Source organism: Typopeltis vanoorti, chromosome 20 (genome assembly GCF_054136105.1).
Source record: "Typopeltis vanoorti isolate ZY-2024b chromosome 20, IOZ_Tvanoo_1.0, whole genome shotgun sequence".
Lineage (NCBI taxonomy): Eukaryota > Metazoa > Arthropoda > Arachnida > Uropygi > Thelyphonidae > Typopeltis > Typopeltis vanoorti.
The window spans coordinates 54,405,219-54,431,723 of NC_143568.1; the positions used below are offsets into that span (position 1 = coordinate 54,405,219).

Here is a 26,505-nt window from a genome sequence, read left to right on the forward strand (position 1 = left end):
ATTGTTCTTCGGTCTCCGAGGATAGTTTGAGATTTTATGCTGCAAAGTTTCAATTAACTGCCCACTCAGTCTCCAAAAGTTAGATAGGGCTGAAAAACGGCCTCGCCTACTCCCCTATACGGGAACACGTTAGCTGACTTTTTTTTTTTTTGAAGTTTCAATTAAGAAAAAGTCAACAAAAATTTGGCTCTTAAATCTGTAAATTTGTTTCACGGTGGTGGTGCACAACTGCACTGCTTTTGATGGGTGAATTAAGGTGTTATACGATTGTGATGCAGTTTGTGAACAGATCCAGGTATAAGCTCTCATTAGACTTGTTCATCTATGAAAAATATAAATTGTTATCATGTTATTGATTAGAAGTAAAATTTTCTATGTATAATTAAATATATTTCATGAATGGGGCATGATGGTCCATGCCGTAGTAATCCATTCTTTCAAATTTTAAAAACTCCAAACTTCCAAATAATTAAGCAAACTTATGGAGCTCTGTACCTAATGCATTACCTTGGTTGTAAATGGGCTTGAACGAGTCCATTACAAGGTAGTGAAAATAATTTTTGTACGTCCAGTTTTCCTTCTGCCTTCAAACTAAATATGGCACTGCCATTGAGTCGTACGCTGTAAGGGCGTCCTGTAATACTTGGTAGGTCGAAAAATTTATCTAAAAACACAAGACTGTGAGTGGTGTCGATCTTCAATTCAGAGGGCCAGTTCTACGGTAAAGAAATAAATTCATATATATAAGATAACATGAAAAGAATATCCATTTGAACCATTAACTCGGATCAATTTTAATCATTTCAATCATTTAAGCATTGGAATTTTAATAATAAAAAAGTATAGTTTAATTTTAACTCACTTTTCAGTGAAAATTTCAATTTCAGATTAAAATATTATTTGGTTGGTTGGTTAGTAAACTTTTTACTAAATACCTTTAATATTTCTCAAGTTCTTGTTTATATTGTTTAATTCTTATTCTATATTTTTGTTTTGATTGCGCATTTTAAATCAAATTTGGCGTCCTTTTTATTTTGTTTTGAAAGGTAATTTTCTTTTTCATGATTTATATTTAAAAAAAAATTCTAGTTTAATCGTTTAAAAGTTTCTATTGCCTGTCAAGAATATGTTAATTGTGACTTCTTACTTGACTGTAGTTTCTAATAAGTTCGCCAAGTTTTCTCAGGTCGTCTGGTATGTCTATCCATGCCATTTCATCTTCGTTCCAGAAAAAGTAAAATGATCCTCTCTTATCCTCTGATGATGGAGTCTGCAGATGGAGAAAAAGAATGATACACTTTGCAAAATACTTAAAAGCAATTAATAGTATGAAGTTAATATATCAAAATGGAATGCCGGTTTACCTTTTGAGATAACAAATGCTTCTTTTTAATACTCCATTTGGTCATTACATCGAGAATTTTTCCAGCCAAAGTATTTTTAAACTTTTCATCATTCAGCATCATCAATAATGATTTCATTACAGTTCCTCCCCGACTACCAGCCTAGAAATAAATTAAAATGAATATAATTTTTCCTGATTGTGTGAAGAGACAGCCTCTGTACTACGTTTTGCAGGACAGACATACAGATAAACACTAATACAAAAAAAATAGTATGCACCTCTAAAATTTTGATATCTTGTCCCCAAAAATTGGCATGGAGTTCTGCTGAAAGAGTGCTAGGAAATGTCGATTCTGAATGATGTATAGCATTAGATCCAAATTTAATTCCAGTTTTAAAATTTTCTGACCAAAGGGACCAGTCGATGTTCTTTGATCCGGACTTACTGATTGTATACTTTTGCTTTAGAGTCTGGTCAGACAAAATGTTTCGTACTTCTTCTTTAAATTCATTGGAGGTGTTTCCGTAATTCACTAGAAAACTCCACATGAAGTATCCCACTGTCATAAAAGAAAAACAATAATGTCTTTATCAGTGATTAGTTTAATAAGAATAAAAGCAAGAATAATAAAGCACATAACATTATTGAACCACAGCGCTAACAATTTTCCTAAATGATTGCTTAAATGAAACATGGTTCTCATTATTCTCGCTGTAAATTTTAGGAAGAAAATAAAGAATATGATTGATATAAAATAACATTGAGTTGTAAGAAACTCGACAATTCGACCTGAATCTTAATATTTGTGCGTCATTATCAAGAATTTCTATGAAACGTTTGATAAGGATTATGATGATGATAATGATGTATTCGAGGTTGATGCTGGACTATGCCTTTCTCCATGTAATATACAGTACATCTCTGTTATAAATTTCTTTAGACTGGTGCCTACTCTTCTTTCTTTCTTTCTTTTCTTCTTGCTCTCCTAATGATATTAGAATATTAGAGGGCTGAGGGTGAATTTTTATTATTTTACTATATTTTTTTTTCGCTGATGCAGTGGGAGTCTAACACCTCTAGTCAGCGTGGTAGGATTGATCAAATATAACTCTTAATAAATTAAGTTGATAAGAATTGAAGGACACAACATCCAAGCCCAAAAACTGGCGTGTGGATGGAAAGAGGCTAAAGAAAAGAAGATGGATATTGGTGTGTTCTCTTAAAGCAGGACATTTTCTCACGAAAATCCCAATTTATGAAGTTCGAAAATACGCTTTTTTCCGAGTAGTCTTGATGATTTATCCTGTTATCTTTATCCAAGTATAGCATAACCTTGCTCAAAAACATCAGTTATTTTTAGCTATCACCTAAACAATCACATGATATCAGTAGTTAACGTGAAAGTGGGTTTATCAGATAAACCACTGTCGCTGGAAATGAAAACTGTAACATAAAAAGAATATTAGGCATAACTTTAGGAAACGAATGAAGACACTACATCAGTTAATTACTACACATAGCGGCCACTATGTGTAGTAGTTAACTGAGTTACATTACTACAGCCTAATTTAAAGTTAATTTTTTTAAAAAAGGTGAGCTTTTAACGAAAAAAAAGTCCAGTCATACAACATAATTATCTCTGACTTCAAACATTGACATCAGGACCAACTGAGTTCTACAACTCCAAGCACACTGCCTGGAATTGTAGAACCAGAAAGAATGGCTGCATCCTTTCCAACTACATAGGATCAAACTATGCTGTTGTGGCAGGCCCCACCGAACCAACTCATCTTAGTACGTTTGGAACCCAATTCTACTACAGCTGGGAAAACAAGAATACCTTCTCCTCGATCTCACTCATTTATAATGTGGAAAAGATTGTCAAAAGTACTCCGCGATTACAATGGACCCGTTCCTCATGTAATTTCAAAAGAAGATTTCGAAACCGCAGTCACAAGTCTCACCCAACAAATCAACTCACTATAATGGCAGACACCTCCTACAAATCTGTCCCCAAGCCTGGTTTTCTGCCCGAAGACATTATGAGCTTGATCAGAGAAAAAAACAGAGCAAGGAAAATATTTCATAACACGCGCGCGCCACAAGACCAAACAGGTCTTAATAGACTAAATGGGGCAGTGATAGATGCACTCAAATCTCACAAAGCCCAATTATGGGAAGAAAAGTTAATCTCTATCTAACTTACTGATCACTCTATTTGGGGACTCCTGAAAAATATCAGAAACAAAGGCTAATCCCTTCCCCCTATACTTTCTGACCAGGATCTTGTTCACACAAATGTAGGAAAGGCAGAAGCCATAGCAAAAAATTTAGAAGAGCAATGCAAACCTTCACATGAAAACCTAGACTTTGATCATTTGCATAAAATTCACAGACAGGTCAGACACTCATTAAAACTTATTGATACTGGTGCTGACCATATTGCACCCACACCACCTCTTGAAATATATGATACTATTAAAAATTTAAAGAACAAAAAAGCTCCTGGTCCAGATGGCATCACAAATAGGGTGATCAAGCCGCTGTTCCGAAAAGCTGTAGTGCACCTGACCATAATAATAAATGCAATCTTAAGGTTTCACTATTTTCCTCCCACCTGGAAACAAGCTGATGTAATCCCAATTCGTAAGCCAGGCAAGGACCCGCACCTGCCTCACAATTATCGTCCTATCAGCCTCATCTCCAACTTGGGTAAGAAGGTCATCGTCTCATTACAGAGGTCATCCTCTCAGTACTTTAAGCCTCAGTAAATGAACTGAACATCCTTCCAAAAGAGCAATTCGGTTTTCCGCAACACCATAGTACTTCCCAGCAAATCCTCAGAATAGTTGAATATATTACCACCAGCTACAACTGGCGTCAACACACTGGAGCTGTTTTTCTTGATCTGTCTAAAGCACTTGACAAAACATGGCACTTCGAATTGCTACATAAACTTATCTCAGCTGGTATCTCACTGAAAATGGTAAATTCATATCTAGTCAAATCATATCTATAGAATAGAAGCATGCAAGTCAAGATCAATGGTACTACCTCATTCCAGCGCATATCTTGGCCGGAGTACCGCAGGGATCCCTGCTGGCTCCGTTTCTATTCTCTATATACATGCCACACATTCCGCACAACCCAATGTCATCCATCATGGCCCTATATGCGGATGATACAGCATTATTAACCACGTCTTTCCGGCTACACCTCATTACTGAAAAGCTTCAAGAAAACCTAAAGTTAGAGAAATGGTTCTCCTAATGGAGAATTTGTGAATCCCAAAAAAGCTCTGCTATTAAACTATTTGTCTTACTATTCGATACTAAAATTTCCTGGCAGACAGAAACAAAATACCTTGGTGTCGTGCTCGACAAAAAAGTTACTTTTAACCAACATATCAAGACTACGTGTGCAATGGCATCTAATGTCATCGCCCCGATCTACCCCTTAATTAACGAGAACAGCAAGCTAAACATCAGAATCAAATTGCTTTTATACCAGCTGATGATTCATCCCATAGTCACTTATGCTTCTCCAGTCTTGGGCCATACCTACAACACTAACATTCTCATACTGCATCGTGTACAAAACAAGTGCTTGCGAATGATTCTAAACGCCCCATGGTTCATTAGAAACAATCAACTTCATCGAGATATAAATATCCCATATATTTTCTCTTTCCTACAATCTTTAGCAACAAAGTGTTTCCTAAAAACGTCCATACACACCAACGATCTAGTTCAGCAAGTTGTAGCCTACGAGGCAACGGATATATTCAAACATAAAAGACCAAAAGCCATTTTAATTTTCTGTAGGGATGCATAATCTCCATGCCCATCTAGGGCGAGTAAAAAAAAAACCCGTGTGGTGGCCGGGATAAGAATAGCCCCACTGTAGCCCATGCATGTCGTAAGAGGTTTGCGCGGCTACTAAAGCAACTGACATGAAGTCATCAGCCTCTATAAGGCAACTGACATGAAGTCATCAGCCTCTATATAAGTAGTTGTGAAGTTGCTCGTCTTCACGGGCAAGCTTTGTTTTCTTGGATAAAGGGTGAAATAAGAATAATATTATCTTGTCAGTTTAATTTTATTTGTGTTAAGTAAAAAAACTTTCTACAACTCTCTCTAATCCAAAGTATTTTGATAATAAGGTGATACACCTTTTTTATTACTTATATATGGGGCATATATGAATTCTTCATTAATTCAATCTTGGTGCCGGGATATATGAGAGGTTTTAGGTTGGAATTGCCATCCATTAGACCCTTGGAGGGTAATGGGTGGCAATGTTGTAGCCAATGAAGTTCTAACTGAGGCTTGGCTATTGCTGTTACCCTCCTGCCATGATCAGAGCTTTAATAGCTCATTAACGCCTTATCCCTACACTGTCCTCTACAGATAACGGGGAATATGAAAAGCATTCTTGCTTCGCCCCTTTAAGCCAGTCCTTATAAGGATAAGGATCTTGGTGCCGGATGGATGATGAAAAAATGGCGGCCTGTGTGTTAGTGTTTTGTGTAGTGTATTATTGATGATGAAATTAAAGAGTCAGCTGAGTCATTGTGTTGTTAATTAGTGGCGATAGTTTTGAATGATAAATGATATATACAGAGGTAAGTGTTCTTCATTTTCTGAGGTTTTTTAAGGTGAAATATTTGCTACCGTTGCTGGTAGATCGATTTGATCTACGGGATATATATAATAGAGTAACATTTTATTGCTGGTAGACACCTAAGAGTGTCTACGGGATCTGCTAGTGGACCCTCAAAAGTCCACAGGATTGTCTTTGCCTGCTCGGGGCACCTGAGGGACCTCTACTCTTTCTCCATCTGTGTCTCAACACATTTTTATTTCTTGAAATGACAAAACTTCTAAATGAGACCCAATTCGAAGAAGTCTACAGGGAATTCCTCAGACTGGGAAAGCTACTGAGTGATAATTGGCCGGGAAAGGTTAAACTGTATGACACGTTTCCCCCCGAATGTGTCTCAGACGCTGTCGCTGAAGATCATTTAGAGTCGATGCCTTCTACTCCTTCAGACATTGCAGAAGTGCGTGCTCACAAAGTCGTCGCTGAAGATAATTTAGAGTCGATGCCTTCTACCCACCCCCCCCCCCCCCCACCCCCCCCCCCCCCCACCCCCCCCCCCCCCCACCCCCCCCCCCCCCCACCCCCCCCCCCCCCCACCCCCCCCCCCCCCCACCCCCCCCCCCCCCCACCCCCCCCCCCCCCCACCCCCCCCCCCCCCCACCCCCCCCCCCCCCCACCCCCCCCCCCCCCCACCCCCCCCCCCCCCCACCCCCCCCCCCCCCCACCCCCCCCCCCCCCCACCCCCCCCCCCCCCCACCCCCCCCCCCCCCCACCCCCCCCCCCCCCCACCCCCCCCCCCCCCCACCCCCCCCCCCCCCCACCCCCCCCCCCCCCCACCCCCCCCCCCCCCCACCCCCCCCCCCCCCCACCCCCCCCCCCCCCCACCCCCCCCCCCCCCCACCCCCCCCCCCCCCCACCCCCCCCCCCCCCCACCCCCCCCCCCCCCCACCCCCCCCCCCCCCCACCCCCCCCCCCCCCCACCCCCCCCCCCCCCCACCCCCCCCCCCCCCCAACCTAGCCCAATCAGGGCGAGCAATATAGCTCATAAACTCTTTCCACTCACAGTCTCTGTTAAGATAGCCGGGAATATGAAAAGCTTTTGCTTCACCCGTTAAGCCAGTAATGTTACTAGTTACTAGTTATCTTGGTGCCGGGTTGAAGGAATCAATCGACCGTGAGATGCGGTCGATTGGTTCATTAATGCCCTTGGGGGTAACGGATGGCAACAATGCAATGCTGTACCAATGAAGTTTAACTGAGGTTCGGCTGTTGCTGTTACCCCCTTGGGCGACGAGTTTTTGAGTTCGCTCTCTTAAGGTTTTTGCCTTAAGGGAGCACTTTGAGTCTCCGGGGATGGTGTTCTCCGGCACGGCCCGCTGAGGGGCTTTGTCGGTGAATTATTTTCCTCGGAATTTGAGCGGTTCTGCTCAGTGGTCGGGGAGCCCGTCACTGAGTGGAACCAACGCTGAGATTAGGACGGTCTTTCGCCCACTATGGAGTGGCCTAGAGATCGTCCGTATTTTTGAGATTTCACCTTTACTTACATAGTCGGTGATTGATTCATTCAATCCAATACTCTTGGAGGGTAATGGATGGCAATGCTGTAGCCAATGAAGTTCTAACTGAGGCTCGGCTATTGCTGTTACCCTCCTGCCATGATCAGAGCTTTAATTGCTCAATAACACCTTATCCCTACACTGTCCTCTACAGATAACGGGGAATATGAAAAGCATTCTTGCTTCGCCCCTTTAAGCCAGTCCTTATAAGGAATCTTGGTGCCCTCCTATAGCGATACATAATCTCCATGCCCATTCAGGGCGAGCAAACTGCTCGTAAATTTTACCCTCACTGTAACCACGACAGATAGCGGGGAATATGAAAAGCATTGTGCTTCACCCTTAAAGAATAAATGTCAATTGTCAATCTTGGTGTCTCACCCCCTGTGGTGGCCGGGATAAAAAATAATGCCGACGCAATCTATGCGTGTCGTAAGAGGCGACTAAAATAGACGCTGAGTTGCGAGAGTTTCGCTTTATCAGGTTTCTTCCGGAATTTTTCCCCCCGGGAAGGGGGAATTGATTTCGGGGGGGAGGGATTGCCCTGGAAGAGCTAACGCTGAGTTGGACGGTCTTTCGGCCACTATGGAGTGGTCTAGGGATCGTCCTAATTTTTAGAGAAGGCTTTACTTACATATAAACCCTACTGTAGCCCATGCATGTCGTACGAGGGGGCCAAAATGGGTAACCAGGGAGGGTAGTGGATGGCAATGCTGTAGCCAATGAAGTTTTAACTGAGGCTCGGCTATTGCTGTTACCCTCCTGCCATGATCGGAGCTCATAGCACTATATTACCCCATCCATACATTTTCTTCTACAGATAACGGGAAATATGAAAAGCATTTTTGCTTCGACTATCTAGCCCAAAAAAATCTTGGTGTCTTTTCTGGATCTAGCTCCTACTCTTTTTTTTTTTTTTTGGTCCAGCCGATACGAAGAAGTTAAAAAGGAATTTCTTCAACTATCAAAGAAGCATGGAGGATTAGGGTTTCCAGTTTTAAAATTCTGCTATTTAAACAATACAGTTTCAAAAATCCATAAAATATAGCAGACTAATCACACATGTGTAGACCTTCTCCTGTACTACTTGGGTTTCCATCTTACCCTGGGCTTGGAGTTAATGATTATAAAGGTCCAAAAGCTGAAATTGTTCGTGAATACTACAACACTTTGTGCTAACTTTAAGACTGCTAAATCACTTGGCATTGACATTCTTTCAATTTAAAAAAGTAAAATTTTGTATAAAGAAATCTTTAATCTCTTTCGCCGCGAAATTCCATAGTTGGGTACTGACAACAATACTTTGTTTCACAATTTGTGGACGTTCCAAGGATACAACAGGAGAGGTCTTGCTTGAAGAATTGCATATGGCCGCCTTCCATCAAATGGTGGTATTTCAATATCGGAGATCCAATCTGTGACATCTGTTACATTGGAAACAATTGGAAACAGTAGAGTATGCATTCTACAGCTGCCCTCCTGCCCTGCGCATTTGGAACAGATTATGTAATGTATTGGGAATAATACATTATTACTACAACAGAACAGGTTATTTTTTGCAATATCCACCATCTGTAAGCAATGGGAAGAGAATTTTGATTTTTATAATTAATGAATTAAAATACCATTTATGGAAAGTTAGTTACAAAGAAACACGGATTTAAAAAACAGCAATATGATATCCAAATGCTTTATAATATCGTATTGTGGAAATTCTATTGTTCAGTTAGATGATTTTTGTATTTAGAAAGAAGCATTCTTGGAGATATCAAATTTATCACTAGATGGTATAGACCACCCATATTGTGCAATATTCAGCAGGGGGAGATAAAGTTCTGTCTATTCTTGCTATGAGTGGTTTTTTTAAATTGTTCCATATTTTTTATTCAATGTGGTCTTATAGTCAGTTACAGGGATGACTGGAGAGAAATCCCAGGTAGAAAATGCCAACTCAAGGCAGTTAACCTAGATGGGGCTAACTACCTGGGATCATCCTTGAGCATTAGTTTCAGTTGGTCTTTTGGTTATCTACATGAGATTGGTGAAAAAGGAAAACTGATAGCCTTTTTCTATATGATGATATAAAAGAAATGAAGCCTTTTCTCTATTTCTCATGCTATCTATCTCTCTTTTCTTTCTCTTAATACTATCAGACTCTCTTGCACCCCTATACTAACTACTCTAGGTCTATGATGAGCAGCACTTTACTTTTTCATCTCAATAAAGGTCAGAACCGATCTGGATAGTTGCTCTTCTCTTAATGCATAGCATTATACATGTCCGAAAGGATATGTGCCTTGCAATATGGGATACTAAGGCAATTGACGTGAAGTCATCATCCTCTATATGCAAGTAGCCTAGTAATGAATATGAACTCATGTGCAACCTTTCTTTGCTTACACTTGGAAAGAGGATTAAACAAGAATAAAATTTTGGGGAAAATTTAATTTAATTTGTAACCAGGTGGAAAAACTTTCTGAATATATGAAAATTAAAAATGAACCTTCAGCATCGTGTTCTTTCTCGAGGATATGATGCAATGCACTAATAGTGTCGCTATCTGCGCATCTCATTGATGCAACGAATGAATAAATTCGGACTTCCGTATCATTGGAGCAGGTAAATATCTTCCATATCTTTGGCATCGCCTGAAATGAAAGAGAAATAATAATTACATCGAATTAGCATTAGCTCACACTAGAATAAAGCAATAATCTCTGCTTGTTATTTTTTAAGTACTAAAAAAATTTTGAACGTTTGTGCATAACCTAAAAAATAATACCTTTGAACATTTGACCCTACGAAAAGCCTTCAAAGCAACTACACGAAGGTGAGTAGGATTATCTGGCTTAACAGCACATCGAACCACCGTGTCAGCAGCCTGTCCAAGTTGGCCCATGTTTCCAAGGGCTTTGAGAGCTAAGATAATCTGCAAATAAAAATAGTACGAATATTTCTTGTAACATCAAAAGATTAATTTTTTAAAAAATGAGAAAGTTCTAGATTTAATAGTTAATCTACCGTTTGAGTGTCCAAAGATAATGAAGGTTGACAATCATTGCCAAGTTGATTCTCCAGATGGGATATAGCTCTTTTTATAAAGGGAAGATGATCACAGCGTAGCGAAGCTAATGAACAATACCTGTGTATTGCGGTTGTCACAGAAAAATAGGCTTGTGTGGTTGCACCCTGTTTTTCCAGCAGTTTCTGTAAAGATCAAATGACAATATCAACAACAAATGAATCTTTATTGAACTTGGATATCACAATGAAGAAAATATATTAATGAAGAAGATAGCAAAGCTAGTAATAAATACCATGCTGATTCACTAACCGAAGCAGCAGCCAACGTTTCTTGTTCCTGATTTCCTGTTATAGGTAACCAAGTTAACCACCACGCAACCTTCGCCGGAGAAACTTCAGCTGAGTTGATTAGACGCACCATCAAACTGATACTTGTCTTAGTGGAAGCACCAGGAAGAGCATCAAGAAACATACTCCTGAAATACAATCAGATCAGTTTAAATATGACTGACAGATTAAAAACAGATAACAAATATTACTTTATTTATTTATTTATTTCAATAAATACATTCAGTAAAAATAAACGAATTGTTAATACCATAGATATCTGAAATAAATATTGCATATCCCCCACTGATACAATGAAAAATGATACATCTTTGAGGATTTCATTTCGTATACTATATTTAGCAGTGACTTAAGGAAGGAGTGAAGAAGACTTAGAAGCAGTTTATATATAATTAATAAATTAATAAATAATTTCATAAATATACTTATTATTATGCAAATCATAAGTCTATGAGTCAGCGTAAAGATCGCAGAAGTTGTAAATATTATTTTAAACTGAAATTTTAATGTAAAAAATTAAAAATTGTTTATACTATGTTATAAATTAAAAAAGCATATAAGTTTGCAATATGCAGTAGGTATAAGACTATGCACATTTTTCTAGAAGACTGAGTACCAGTAACATGACATAGCAATGTTTAAAGGCAAAGAGACTCACGCCAAATAACCGTATTTCTGCATTGTATTGGAAATGGAACATAGTTTTGAATAATCTACCATACAGTGATCACAGGCTGCTGTTTCATCCAAACTTAAGTAGTGAGATCGTAGCATTATAAGAGCACCCAAGATGAACTGTAAATGACACTATTGAAGGGTGGAAATGTGACTGTGCGAAGAAGAAAAAGGATAGAACGGTGCTGAAATGTCATTGTACATCACTGAATTCTCAGTGAATTCACTGAGAAGCCGATATGAAAAACGGGTACAGTCAGCGGAGTTTGTGATCTCTGTTCGTTTGTAGAATTTTTTCAGCTTTTCTGTGTGGGATGCCTACTTTATTAAAGTATTTATTTAGATATTTACAAACTGTCCTAGGAAAGAAACTGTCTGCAAATGATTATGTATTCTAACGATAAAAACTAGATTGAACGTTACTTAAGATTAAGGTCGAGTCGATCAGATATAGGATGCGAATGTATTATGCTTGTCAGTTGCAAGCGTTAACCAGCCAATTTCGTCTGTACTCAGTAAGAAGAAACTATGGCACTTCTGCCCATTCAAAAAAAAAAAAAAAAAAAAGTAAACGGTGAGGAAAAAATAAGCATATTGAGGAATTCCAAAGATAACTGATCAGTTAAGTTTTTGTGAAGAATTAGAATCAGAAAAACAGTTAACAAATATTGAAACGAGAGGAGATGATTATAAAAAAGGCACATTTTGTAAAATCATTCTTTGCATAGATACAGCAACGTCAATCATGATCACAAGAAATGAACCGAACTGTTTTAGATTTATATCATATCCTTTTCAGTTTGTAGCATTCATTTTTTGTTTTTTTTTTGAATGATTCTGCCTAGGTTTTTCACTGAAAATGGTCCGACTGAAGCTAAAATTCAGATGGATTCGACACATGCTAGTATTTATTAAAGATTCCGAATACTAACTTCCAATAAAATCCATTAACTCCAATGGAGTTTTATATGCATATAAACGGTCGTACAAGCAGATGTGCAAAACGGTAATACGAGGTTGGTCTGAGAAGTTCTCGGCCTCGACCATAGATGGCAGCACTATTGCAAGATTTCTTTTTCTAAGTTTTCATCTGTCATAAGAATCCATGTGAAATTGGAAGTCATTCTATCAAGTAGTTTGTTTTATACAGCTGTCTGAAGCAAAAGTGTTGTTTGTGTCCCTTGAAATGGACAAAATTGAGTATCGTGCGGTTATAAAATTCTTTGTAAAAGTAAGTTTAACGTCAAAAGAAATTCATTCGAAGTTCATAAACGTTTATGGGCATTCTTCGTCTTCGTTTTCGACAATTAAGAAATGGACTGCCGAGTTTAAACGTGGGCCGTACCAGCTTTGAAGATGATCCAAAGATGATCGTGAAGGACGTCCAAAAAGTGTAACAACAACAGAAATCATTGATCAAGTGCACAATATGATATTGGATGACTAGCGAGTCAAAATGCATGAAATTGCTGAGACTATAGTCATTTCGAGTATAGGATATATTTAGCATGAAGAATTGCCAATGAAAAAGCTTTGCGCAAGATAGGTGCCGCGCTTGCTCACAACAGACCAAAAACGCACTCGCAAGATAATCTCTGAACAGTGCTTGGAACTTTTTAACAAAACTTTAGCTAAAACGTTTTAACAGTTTTAATAAAACTGATTTTTTGCGGCGATTTATTATTATGAATGAGACTTGGATTCACCATTACACATCAAAATCCAAACACAGTCAAAACAGTGGAAAGAAGCCTGTTGTTCAGCGCCAAAAAAGACAGAGTCGGTTCCATCAGCAGGAAAAATCATGGCATCGGAGTTTTGGATACTAAAGGTGTTTTGTTTATTGATTATCTTGAAAAGGGTAAAACGATGCAATGACCTTTCCTGCTGATGGAACCGACTTTGTATTTTTTGGCGCTGAACAACCGGCTTTTGTCCACTGTTTTGACTGCTGTTTGGATTTTGGTGTGTAATGGTGAATCAAAGTCTCGTCCATAGTAATAAATCGCGGGCACAAAATCAGTTTTATTCTTGTTAAAACTCTCCAGACTAGATGAAAAAATTCGTGAGAAAAGACCCGGTTGCAGAATTTAAAAAAAAACATCTTTCATCATGACGATGCACGTGCCCACAAAGGTGTTTTGGCAATGGAAAAATTGGGGGATATGTACTATGAATTGTTGGAACATCCATCCTATTCCCCAGATTTGGCTCCCGCTGACTTCTGTCTCTTCCCAAAACTAAAACTCTTCCTCGCTGGTCATCGTTTTTCTTCGAATCAAGAGGTGATTGCAGCTGTAGAGGAGTATTTTACAGATCTCACTGAGAACCACTACAGGGACGGGATATTGTCGCTGGAGGATCGCTGACATAAATGTATTAGTGTTAAGGGAGATTATGTTGAAAAATAAAAATAATTTTGAAATTATAAATTCGTTTTTTTTTTTCATTGTTAGGTCGAGAACTTTTCAGACCTCCCACGTAATAAGTTCATACGTACTTCACTAAATTCACATAAAATTGCCGAAGACTTTCAATGATAATTTCCATCGCTCAGTGAGAAACACAACTCTTATAAAGGTTAAAAGAAAAGCTTAATAAATTAATTCGTGACTTTTATAATTCTTAATGGCTAACGATGTTTGTGTGGCTTTTAAAAGTATATAAAAGTATATATCTGGAAGACAGCAGAATAATTACATCATCATCATCTTCATTAATTTCCTCATATGCACCCTCAAAAAAGTGTATCGAATAATATGACAGTACTACATGATTAAGTGTGTATTATTACTCTTGTCAACAGTCTTCTTCGAAATTATCTCTATCACTTGTCAGCACTCCAATATTGTCAGATCTTATATTCCTGTTTTCGGGCACTTCTGACTGAATACATTCACCTAGACCTTGGTCTTCTTTGGTCTTTTCCTTGACATATTGGCGTCAAATACCTGATTTGCTAACCTTATCGTAGAAAGTGATCATATTACTTTAGATTAGCTCTTTTTCTGCAATTCTGGTTACTTAATCATGATACGGTATATATGGTTGTGCTATTCGTGCCATCTGTTCATTCCTAATATTTCTCAATATATTAGTTAACTAATATTTCTCAGTATATTAGTCAATAATATTCTAATTCTACTCCAACTCTCGGATACATAAGTTAAAATTAGTCTGAACATTGTCTTCTACACTGCTAGTTTAGTGTTTTTTTATTTCTTTCTTTCTTATTCCATATACGTTTATTCAACTGGGTCCCTATCAGAAAAATAGTTGCAGTTGAAGGTTACTAACTTTCAGTATGACCAAGATTGTGAAATTCAACGAAACAAAGTTAAAAGATTTCTATCGTATTTAACAAATCATAATTTAAACATATTTATGTAAATTAATTATAAGTTTAGAATATATAACCCCAAGATTAATTTTTTAAACTAAAAATTTGCCTTATAAATTAGTTTAGAACATATGAATTAATTAATAACTTAAAACTTACATTACTCTTGAAGAATTGCACGGATGACCACTTTTGAGGGAATCGTAAATATTCTGTAAAGTTACCTCAGAAGAAATTCCCCTTACTTTAAACGTGAGGTCATACACATCTCCAGGATTGAATGGACGTGAAGTGCAAAGAGTATTCAAAACATCAAAAACGTCTTCTGCTGTGCTGAATGATGGGGCCTGAATAATGAAGTACTGTAGGCTAGCTCGGCTAGACACATTGTCTAGAAGAAATGACCCACTATTAGTTAAACCTTATGGAATGCAATTTACGATATAACAGAAAACGTTTAACAGTATCTTAACAAACTACAAGCTATACTTCCGTCAGCATTGGTTATCCACATTATGGCAAAATATATCGATATAAAAGCTAAAATGTATTTCTTGCTTACAGTTGTTTAAACCAAAATGTTATCCCACTACATGTTGGAAACTAATGAAACTATTCCTCATCAACGTGTGCACATTATATTATCGGTGGACTTTTTCGCTTATCGTCAACTGATATTCCATCTGGATTGATTCATTATATTCGTTAATTCATTGATCATTAAAGCAGTTAATGACAAAACTTATTTACTTTAAGTACATTACTTGCTACAGCATTCATTATTCAACAATTGAACATTATTTACGAAAAATATAAAATAAAATTAGAAAAAAAGTGAGCCATTTGGATCTACAGTTTATGAACCTTTTAAGTTTGAATAAGTTACCGAAATTATTCGGACTGCAATGCAAATGATGTTTCAAAGTTTGCGTAACCCAGTGATTTGCAAAATTTTGCAAATTTCCAAAATTGGGCTATCCGATTAGTTGAGGAAATAGACATAGCGTTATGCTTGAAATCTGGAGACTATCAGACCGGACCGCTTGCTGATATTTGCATACTGACCAATATCAATATATCATTGATACTGTAACATATAAGTGCCATGCAACCAAGGAATCTATAAAGACTAAAAAAAAGAAGTAACCACAGCTAAAACGTATAATATTTAATTGACTAAACCAGTTAACAGATATTTTGTTTAGCATATCTCAAAACATCTTCAATGCATAAAATTAAGAAAACTAGTAAACTAATATACAGCTTGGAAAGAAGTCAGATGACACCCCAACAGGCAATGTGCATCGTGTCATGTAACGACTCACGTGTTTGTAGCCGGTATAGATTGTAGGAATATAATGCTCCCATGTAAGTGCAACAGTCAAATGGCTGAGAGAAGGGAACTGACAAAGTTTGAACGAGGCGTTGTGATAGAATGCCATATTGCAGGCATACTGTATCTGTTCGGAAAATTGTTCACAAACTTGATCATCTCAGGTCAACAATCAGCGATACCATACCAAGGTGGAAGCGCAAGGAGTCAACTGCAAGTGCTACCCGCAGTGGACCCCCCCCCCCCACCACCACACTCACCGTACGTAACCGTAGATCGCTACGAAGTATAATATGTAAAACCACCATTCGTCGGCTGACACGTTGAATGCGAAGTTTCCAGCATCCACCAGAACACATCTGAACAAAACACATTCAGAATCGAGGATCACAACATGGGTTTCCATGGTAGGACCGCAATATGCAATCCCCACATTCCACTAACTAACATGTTACGTTTTCTTCAGTGGTGCAAAGAGCCTGTAGAGTGGGGCGTGGAATCTTGGAAAGCTGTGTTATGGAGTGATGAATCACGCTGCAATTACCAAACAGATGGACAAGAATAGGTGTGGTGGATGCCCGATTAACATCTGTTATCAGAGCGCGTAACCCCTAAAAATTGGGAGGTGATGGAGTGATGTTATGGTCCTGTTTTTCCTGGTTTGGCTTCGGACTTCTGTTTTTAGCCACGGACATCACTCCGAGAGGTATCTGAACATTCTGGACAATGCAATGCTTCCTACTTTGTGGCGTTTCTACGAAAGTGACTATTGTTTCTTTCAGCAAGACAATGGACCATGTCATATTCGTAAGACTGCAGCTGTAACTACATAGTTTGTGGGCATTACCGTCACTATATTTAATTGGCCTCCACAGAACCTTCATCTCAGCTCTATTGAGCATCTGTGGGATGAACTGAAGCGTCGGATGAGGTCAAGGGACGTCTTCCCCACAACAGTCCAGGACTTCATTACATGTCTAGAGGGCGAACGATCGAATGTTCTCATTGATTGCTATTGTAAATTTATGAAACGTATGCCCCGTAGGATTGCTGAGTCATCGCAGCGAAAAGAGATTCTGCATCTTATTAAGGTGGGCGCCAATGCTGTTTGTTCCTCACACTATGGTGTCCGTTGACTTGTTTCCAAGCAGTCTATATCTTATTACAACTGGATCCTGTAATAATAATAATTATCCTTTTAAATGCATAAATCCGCAGAATATTTTATGATGCTTCGATGAAGTAATTTGTTGCTATTCCAAAGACTGGTATTATCGCTATTCTCAATAGAAGTCTTTGATACTCAATGATAAGTGAATCTAGACTTATCAGGTTTACCAGCGGAACGTTCTGATTCGCTTCTTCTTTGAATAATCTGTTTTACATGAAGTTACATTACAATAACGAGGTGCTTGACAAACAAATACTACAACAGAGGGACAAGCTTGCTTTTAAGAAAGAGAGCAACAACCAGATGAGTCTTTGATTAATTTTTAGGTGCCAATAAGATAACTTCCTGAGAAATCTCACAACATGTTCGCAGGCACTTCTCAATTACGAAACAGAGATCCTGCAGATTTTGCACTGTGTATTTTGATTTGCAGGTGCAGAGAGAAGTGATCAATGATTTTTGAGTGACTGTTGGATTAGTGCTATTTAAGAATATTATTTGCTTAATAAAAATCCGATAGCAAAATCATAGCTAATATGAGCTGCGATTTTGTGTTGTAGAAATGCTAAGAAACTGTGAAAGATGATGCACGTAGCGTTTGAATTAAATGGATTTGCAGTATGCTGTAGAAAGAGAACCGTCAGATTTCTGATTGTGGTCAACATCCAGAATTGATCACATTCATCGTAATTCGTTTCCGAGAGTAGATTTACTCCTCTGGGAATAGGAGTAGATGAATGCATACATATTTTCATTTGTATCTTCACAGTTTGGATACAGAAGTATGGATTGAATGGATAGGGTAGAAAATGTTTTTTTTTCTTCTTCTAAATGCTCCATCTTATTCAAAAAAGAAGACATTGTGCTGTCAATAGCTGTTCCTTTGACTTGATTATAAAGTTTGTTCTTCTAGGTTTAACATCATCAATTATTAGTTGAGGATATTAATGATGATATAAATATGAATACTTCTGTGAGGTCCACAGAAAAATCATGTTACAAATACGAGTATTATAGACAATCAGGCAGAGGTATATTTGCTTTATTGGGCGTTTTATATGCATCTTCTATATCGAGATGAAGTTCTCAAATCCGTATTCCGCATGCAAGAGATGCCCTTTGTGTTGCAAGGACTTTCAGGAAGTAAGCAGTATACCGGAGTCCATTACCACCTTTAAACGCATCAACCAACAGAGCCAGATATTACTCTCTCTTAAATTTGTCCATTTGTTTATCAAGCAGCAGTCTTCCTCTTTTGTATCCTAGCCCACTTCAATCGAGCAGATTATTTCACTAACAAGGCGAATCTTTGAACATGAACACTGCATTCAACTGATTAAACCTCATAACCAGAAACGTCCTATCATTGTTTTGGCAATATCCATAATTTCAATCATTGAAATAATTCTAAATTGCCTCTTCGACGCATATTTAAGTATGAATGCCTGTTCAAAGAATATTCTGAAGCTTTATCATACTCTTCCAATCTTAATCGCAAAGATGAATTTCTATCTCCAAAGATCTTAACATGTTCTATCTGAATCTAGTAAACGTCGTTGTATTTATGCTGTGAAAAATTTGGTATCTGTTAACTAATTTAATTAATTAAATATAATACCATTTAACCCTGGTTACGTGTTCCATCTTTTTCTGTTGTTCATATCTCACAGTGTGTTTGGAAAAATTGCTATAATGCGAAAAAATAAGGCATTTGAGCACTTGGTGAACTCTGCATTACTGTATCGCGGATTTGATATGCATTCTGAGGAATGATATTTTAAATTTGCTAGATAATTTCTGCTAGATAGTCCATGTTTTAAGGAAGAAAAAAAATTAGCTTACACTTAAAATATTCATCAGGATCAAATCTGCGTTCTGTTAGCAATCTCATATAAATGTTTCCTTCTGTTTCTATCTTAATTCCTGTGTCGTTGTCCAACTTGATTTCAGCAATGTCGGTACAGGAGATCCTATAAGGAACCTTCTCTTTAATATAGTATTCACACTGGTAAATTTCTTGCGTTAACTGTAGAGTTTTCAAAGCCTGCCAAAAAAGTATATAAAACGTAAACGAAAATTTATTAAGTATATATATATATATATATATATATATATATATTCATCAAAGCTTGATTTGCTTCCTCAGTCTTAAGAAAAGGCTGGTTATATTCCACTAATTCGAGCCCTACCCAAGGGCCTATGAGTTGTGGAAATACTTTCTGAAAATGAAAGCTGTGCCGAACAAAGCGGCCTTTTGCAGCTGCCCAATTTTTAATCCATCTAACCCGAGTGCTTCTAGATGTTTTTTCAAGGTTTTAGGGTTGGCGCCTAAAGCAGTTATTATTATGGGAACAACTTTCGTTTTATATTATACATTTATTTTTGCTTTGTTGTTGTAGAATTTCCTTCCACCGAACTGTCTCGTTTCGAAAAAGTAAAATCGATTTGTTTAAATACTACACTGCCTTCCATAAGTAAAGGAACAAACAGTAAAGTGGCGATAACTCTAGGAAGAAACGGAAGAAAAACATATGAAAGTAGGTCACATCACTTAAAGTGACACCGAGTCTTCTTATCATATACAAATGAGTTGAGTTGTCAGCGGTATATGCAAATGACCATGGTATTTTGGAGAGAACTCTGCTCTGATCTGGAGGGAACGAGGGACACTTTGTCATCTCTCTAATATCAGTGAAATGGACACGTGTGGTGAAGATAGTGATGGTTTGGGGAGGCATCTCATTCGGTGGACGTAATGACCTGTATGTGCTTCCTAGCGGAATCATGAATGCCGCAATTTAAAGAAACGAGGTCCTGGACCTCTATGTTCATTTGTATGCGAGTGCGATAGGGGAAACATTTATCCAACAAAACGATAATTAGTATCCTTACAGCGCGAAGCTCGTATCTTCTAGAAGAGTTATCGTACGTATGAACTGGCCAGCTAGGCCTGCTGACCTTATTCCTAGAGCATGTCTGGGATGCTCTAGGTGTTGCTGTTCTTAACCCTATCTCAAAACCCTAGATTGACTTAGGCGAGCTTTGCAGGAACAATATTTGTTATTATCAAATGAGCTTATGAACCATCATAGTGAGCCCTGTATTGTTGTGAGGGGGGGGGGCTCCGATATTCCTGATTAAGACACCTTGGCGATCTCATTTTGACCTCATATTTCTGTATATTGTCTTCGGTACCCATTTTTTACTGAAATAAACTACTTCCCATCTCATATATACTGCTTTTCACCAAATTTCACAGAAATTCATCATACAGTTTTTGAGTTGGCGTGATTTTTCTCTTTGTTCCTTAATTTATGTAAACCATTGTATATATTAAGAACTTTCGAAAAAATTTAAAGTTTACAAAATTTCAAAATATTTAAATTATTATTTAGTAATTTTCATGAAATTCTTTGTTATTCAATAATTAAAAATTTTTCAACTTACACTAATTTGAGAGGAGACTGCATTAGAAAGAGCACTGCTCCTTGGACTGTAAATACAGGATTCCAAGTTTTTGATCTTTTTTACTACCAACTTCTCAGAAACCCACGTGGCATTGTACGATGTTTGGCAATCGCCCATTATGTCAGTCTAAAATACAGGGAAGGAAATTTAGAATTAATTAGAAATTAAAATATAATATTCATTTCATTCTTAACGCCTTTTTATAAGTTGCACTACAGCAGTGGTTCTTAACCTTTTCAAAGTCACTGAACACTTTTGATTATGAGAAAAATTTGGGGAACACCAAAAGCATTAGGGTCATAAAACTAACAATAAAAATATGCATAAACTTGCCTTTTATAAAAATGAAACTTATTTTTAATGCGATACTTGAGTATGTCGGCTTTTGCAAATTTCAGCAATATCAGGTCTAATATGTGATATAGCTACCCTCATCTCTTTGTCTATATTAGTAAGGCTTTCACGCTTTTTAGTTTTTATATTTGTTAATACTGAGAAACCGAGCTCACACAAATATGATGTGTGAGCTCACACAATATTGTTAATTGTTCTATTATAACGGAAATAATTCCCTCGACATTCTTATTCAGAGTAGCCAATTACACTCAGAACTGTGTCATGTGTGACATCTTTCACCGGCAGAACACTTGTAACCAGTTCGCGGAACACAAGTGAACACAAGTGGAACACAAGTGAACCAGTTAAGAACACTTGTGTTCTTAACTGGTGTTCCCCGGAACACCAGTTAAGAACCACTGCTCTACAGAATCGATTTTAATTCTAATAGTGTTGGTTAATTGTTTATAAGAATGCTTTAATGGCCTCATTAACATTAATATTTGGGATGTTTTTCTTCGTAATAATGAGAAATTGTTTATAAAAATTCAGTGTACAGTATTTCTTAATAAGAAATATTGCACATTGAATTTTAATAAATATATTATATGAAATCATGAGGTAACTTTATTCTTATTTTGCATTTGAATTTTTTTTTTTTTCGCTGCCTATAATTACACCTCCTCACCCACCCAACCATTCACTCTAAATAGACAGTCAACGCAAATATTTTTAAAAAGGCTCCGTTAATGGGGGATAAAGAAGTTAAGACAATTGTCATTAATTTGTAAGGCCATTCTGTCTTGTTTAATTGTGATATCTAAAAAGGAACACCTTCTATTCTGAACAGGCTTCTTTCGGATTTCACTTAAATGATACTTAATTTTCATTTATAAACACTATTTTGATTTCATGGCAGCAATTTCTCAGAAATAATAACGATGCAAATAAACAGGCAAGGAGTGAAAAGGGGATTAAATTATTCAGAAATAGGCTCATCATAGAAAGTATTCATGTAAGCAATACCACTTGCATTGTTTACTTATTTAGCGGTTTATTATGACTTTTTACATAACGAAATTTAACCGTATTATACTAATTACTATGCAGAATTCCACGATATCTGCAGCAAAGGATGATATCTGTCTCACATCTCACACACAATTTCAAAAAGAGTCACCTTAGAAGCTCCTTCAAGTAGATGATGCATTACTTATGTAATCACAATTTCATAATAATAATATATCATATGTGCTTTATAAGTGTGCACAGAATTTAACGCCTTTATTAAGTACTCATTCGAACTTCAGTGGTACGGTCAAAACAAGGGATGCTGTTTTCGTGACTTTATTTTTATGTCATTTTCACTCACACGAGAAGTAGAACCTCTAGCATATTAGTGCAGTCTGTAGGATAAGTGAGGGTGTTGAGAAAGAAGAAAACCGTTACTATTTTTTCCAAAAGCTTTTAGCTGTAGTTGTTGAGGAAAACTACATGAGGAAGTCTGTTCCAGATAACAGAGGCAGATGGAATGAAAGAGAAGAGAGGAAGCAGGTTTCGTGCTGTTACAGTTGGACTGAAAAAGAATGGTGTAGCTACTGCTAGTGTTTTTTCAGGATCGGGAAAAAGAGAAGGAATGATGGATGCCAGTTCCCTGAAGAAGTTTCCATCGTCATACATGTAGAAAAGACATAGCCTAAAGATTCTGTTTGTGAGATAGTGATTGAAGTGACTCCGTGAGACAGAGATCATCAATTAGCCAAATCATTCTCTCCTTTGGAAAGCGTCAAAACGTTTTAAGTATTTAAGATGCACTACTCAAACACATGAAAACGGTATTCTAAGGGTGAGCGGATTTGGAATTTAAACAGAGTTAGTACCTGGATTGGTGAAATATAATGTCATGAGCTAAAAGAATGCATAGCTTTTTAAATGCTAACAGAAGCTATTGATGCGATGGGTTCATCATTATTTATTCAGGAAAGATTAGAATTAAATATTCTTCAAGAAAGAGAGAGAGAGAGAGAGAGAGAGAGAGAGAGAGAGAGAGAGAGAGAGAGAGATCCGATTCTGTATTATTGAATGTAAGGAAAGATTAGGTGATGTTTTGAGAGAAAGAAGACATGATCGTGTTTTGGTAGAATTAATGATGAGCAGATGATCCTAGATCCCATTAAAAACGATATGGCGATATGTGTTGGAGAATTAGAATGAATGTAGTATACTACCATGACCAAAATTGTGGATAGTATTATTGTTCAGTGAGGGAAAGTTATAAAAAGAGGATAGAGAGAGAGGATAAGCGACCAAACAGAGCCTTAACTCATTCTTAAACCAAGTAAACTCGAGGATGAAAATTTACTGGTCAGGCCTCAATGCAAGACACGATCAAATTCTCTGGAATTTCAAAGGCAACAGAACATATTTCTTCGTGGCAAAAATCCAGTAGTGGTAGTCAGTGTTGTAGGCTAGAAGACCTGCCGTAGTTCTAGAGCGGTGGTATTCATAGGAGAACATGACTCTTGATGGCACTCTTCAATGGCATTATGCATTTTGATGACATTATTTTGTAGAGAAATAAGAACAGGGTGATCGGTCAGTAATTTGACTACAAGCTTTAATCTTCCTTTTAGATTAAGTTGGATATTATGCTTGCTCCATATAATGGGATGAGTGCCAGCTGAGTATAAAAGATTATAGAGAAGATAAAGAAGAGCTCTTAGTTCTGAAACAAAGCTTTTGAGTAAAATAGTTGAAATGCAGCGGTCTAGAAGATTTTTAGCATCTAATTTAAATAATTATAATACCGGAATTAACTGAGGTATTATTTATTAGTAAAAGTTTCGCCTGAGTATCACAGGCATCTTCAATACAAAGCTGATGGAACAATAACTAACAATTCCAAAAGGCGCCACCTAAGTAGCTAATGTAAGATAACTAAAAAAGGTCGTTAAATTTCCTAACTTATTAAATAATAATAATAATAATAAAATAAAATAAAATAAATAAATAAAAGTTAAATAATATATATATATATACTAGGGGGAGTACCCCCACTGGCGACTACGGCGCCCAACGCCCGCCGAGTTCCAGACTGGTAGGCCGGTCCTCCTTGAATTCTGATGACTCGAATTTTGAAGACTCGACAATCAGGGTAGCCCCTGAGTTTCAGAACGTTTCAAAAAACGTGACATAAAAAGCATATCATTATATATATATATATATATATATATATACTGTATATATATATATATATTAAAGATACCAAGAAATTTTATATAATTAGTTTTAATCCTTTTTCCCAAGTAAGCAAACAAAGAAGCAAGCCACTTCAAGTGCAAACTTGGCTTGCTTGCTTGTTTCCTTACTTGGGAAAAAAGGATTAAAACCAAGCATGTAAAATTTCTTGGTATCTTTAACGTATAGTACACCCAAGGTAAAATAACTTTCTACATCTTTCTCTCATCCTGAGATTTTTATTTAATAAGATCAAAGCACCTGGTGGCAACTCGTATAGGTAAATATAAGTTCTGCATTACTTCAACCTTGGTATCATCACCTCTGGGTCTGGCTCCCACTGACGAGACCTCAATTAAGGTCGAAAGATTACTACCGGTCTGGGTAGTGATCCTTCCCATAATACATAGCATTATACATGTCCGCAAGGATATATGCTTTGTATTATGGGATACTTAACCAAGTGATCAGAGCTGATGCCACCTTTACCACGAGTTACTTCAGACCTGAAAATACTTCAGACGCAAACTTGGCTTGCTTGCTTGTTTGCTTACTTGGGAAAAAGGATTGAAACCAAGTTTATAAAATTTCTTGGTATCTTTAATGTATAGTACACCCAAGGTAAAAAAACTTTCTCCACACACACACACACACACACACACACACACACACACACACACACACACACACACACACACACACACACACACACACACACACACACACACACACACACACACACACACACACACACAATTAAAAAAAGTTAGGAAAGATTAGCTGATTTAAAAAGAACTATTTCCCACAAAGAGGATAGATGTAGACCATCGGATCTGTTTAAGTTGGGAGAGTGAAGTAAAGTTTCATATGTTTCTTTATAAAGCCGTTCCATGAGGAATCGACGTGAAAGACTTTTGTCTTGTTCCAATTAACGCTATGTCTAATGTTGATGACATGCTCTGCAAGCTCAGACTGTTCAGGTTCAAGGTATTCAATATAAGACTTGGTTCTTCTAGCCGAATACAAGCAGATCTTCTTGTTTGTCCAAAATAAGATAATCCACAAGAGCAAGGAATTTGACAGACACCTGGATGATTGATTAATTCTTTTAATTCTTTTAATTCTTCGCTAACCAGATGGTAGCCTACATTTCTCTGTTTTAATGAAGAAGACTCATACAGGCTATTATATTCATACTGAATCTCATCACCATCCAAGTCAAAAGGCTGGAACTATTAAAACACTGGTTCATCGGGTTCACTCCTTATGTTCTTCAAATGAGTTATTACAGAAAGAATTGCAACATTTTTTTTCAACTTTTTTATCTAATGGTTATAAGAATTCGTTCATCAAAAGAGCTTTTAGCAGTTTCGGTATCTATACCTCTTCAAATAGAAGAAATATCTTGTATTCCTATTCTTTATGTGCAAGGTATTAGTGAACGCATAGCAAAAGTTTTAAAACGACTAAACATTTTTGGCGCCATTTGGAATTATCAGTTATTGTTCCATTAGCTTTGTACTGAAGAAGCCTGTGATACTCAGGCGAAAATTTTACTAATGATATTTTACGTGAGTTAATTCCGGTATTATAATTACTTAAATATGCCTACTCACGATAATTCCTTATTGAAACACAGCATATAATTTAGTGAGGATATTTTTTGCCGAAAGATCACTAGAAGAATATGGTGCTCTGTTTCTGATATGGTCGGAGGTGGTTTTCCTCCGTCATTATCTCATAGGAGTGTTGAAGGAGAAGAAGGATCAGGAGGTAATTTTATCTTTAGTTGTTGTAACGGTTGTGCCATGTCAATGAAAAACAGAAAGAGAGAGAGAGGTGGAAGCACAAGTGAGCAAAAATTGCATCGGTTGGCCTTTAAAAGCCAAGACTGCAATTAAGACTGCCACCGAATGTACAGTTGTTGGGCTTTTCAGTCAGATTTGCATCTGTCGGCGGTTGTTTTGATTTCATTCGTGTTTCAGTGCAGACAGAAGTGTGAAGTTGGAATTCTTGTTACATAAACCTTCTGCAGTATACTGAATTTTTTTTTCCTGAACTGCCTTACTA

The 26,505-nt window shown here is 37.3% G+C and overlaps 1 protein-coding gene across 1 annotated transcript in view; it reads right to left on the minus strand.

The window, feature by feature from the left end:
- Positions 1-26,505, minus strand: part of LOC150095447 (vitellogenin-like) — a 59,362-nt gene that overhangs the window by 12,309 nt on the left and 20,548 nt on the right. Inside the window, exons 6-16 of the mRNA XM_090410679.1 lie at positions 20,842-20,988; positions 19,237-19,438; positions 15,050-15,281; positions 10,838-11,003; positions 10,525-10,710; positions 10,286-10,432; positions 10,007-10,151; positions 1,624-1,904; positions 1,365-1,505; positions 1,148-1,270; positions 508-716 (exon numbers count right to left, since the gene is read on the minus strand). Of these exons, the coding sequence (XP_090266805.1) occupies positions 508-716; positions 1,148-1,270; positions 1,365-1,505; positions 1,624-1,904; positions 10,007-10,151; positions 10,286-10,432; positions 10,525-10,710; positions 10,838-11,003; positions 15,050-15,281; positions 19,237-19,438; positions 20,842-20,988 (1,979 nt within the window). The remainder of the gene's footprint in view (positions 1-507; positions 717-1,147; positions 1,271-1,364; positions 1,506-1,623; positions 1,905-10,006; positions 10,152-10,285; positions 10,433-10,524; positions 10,711-10,837; positions 11,004-15,049; positions 15,282-19,236; positions 19,439-20,841; positions 20,989-26,505) is intronic.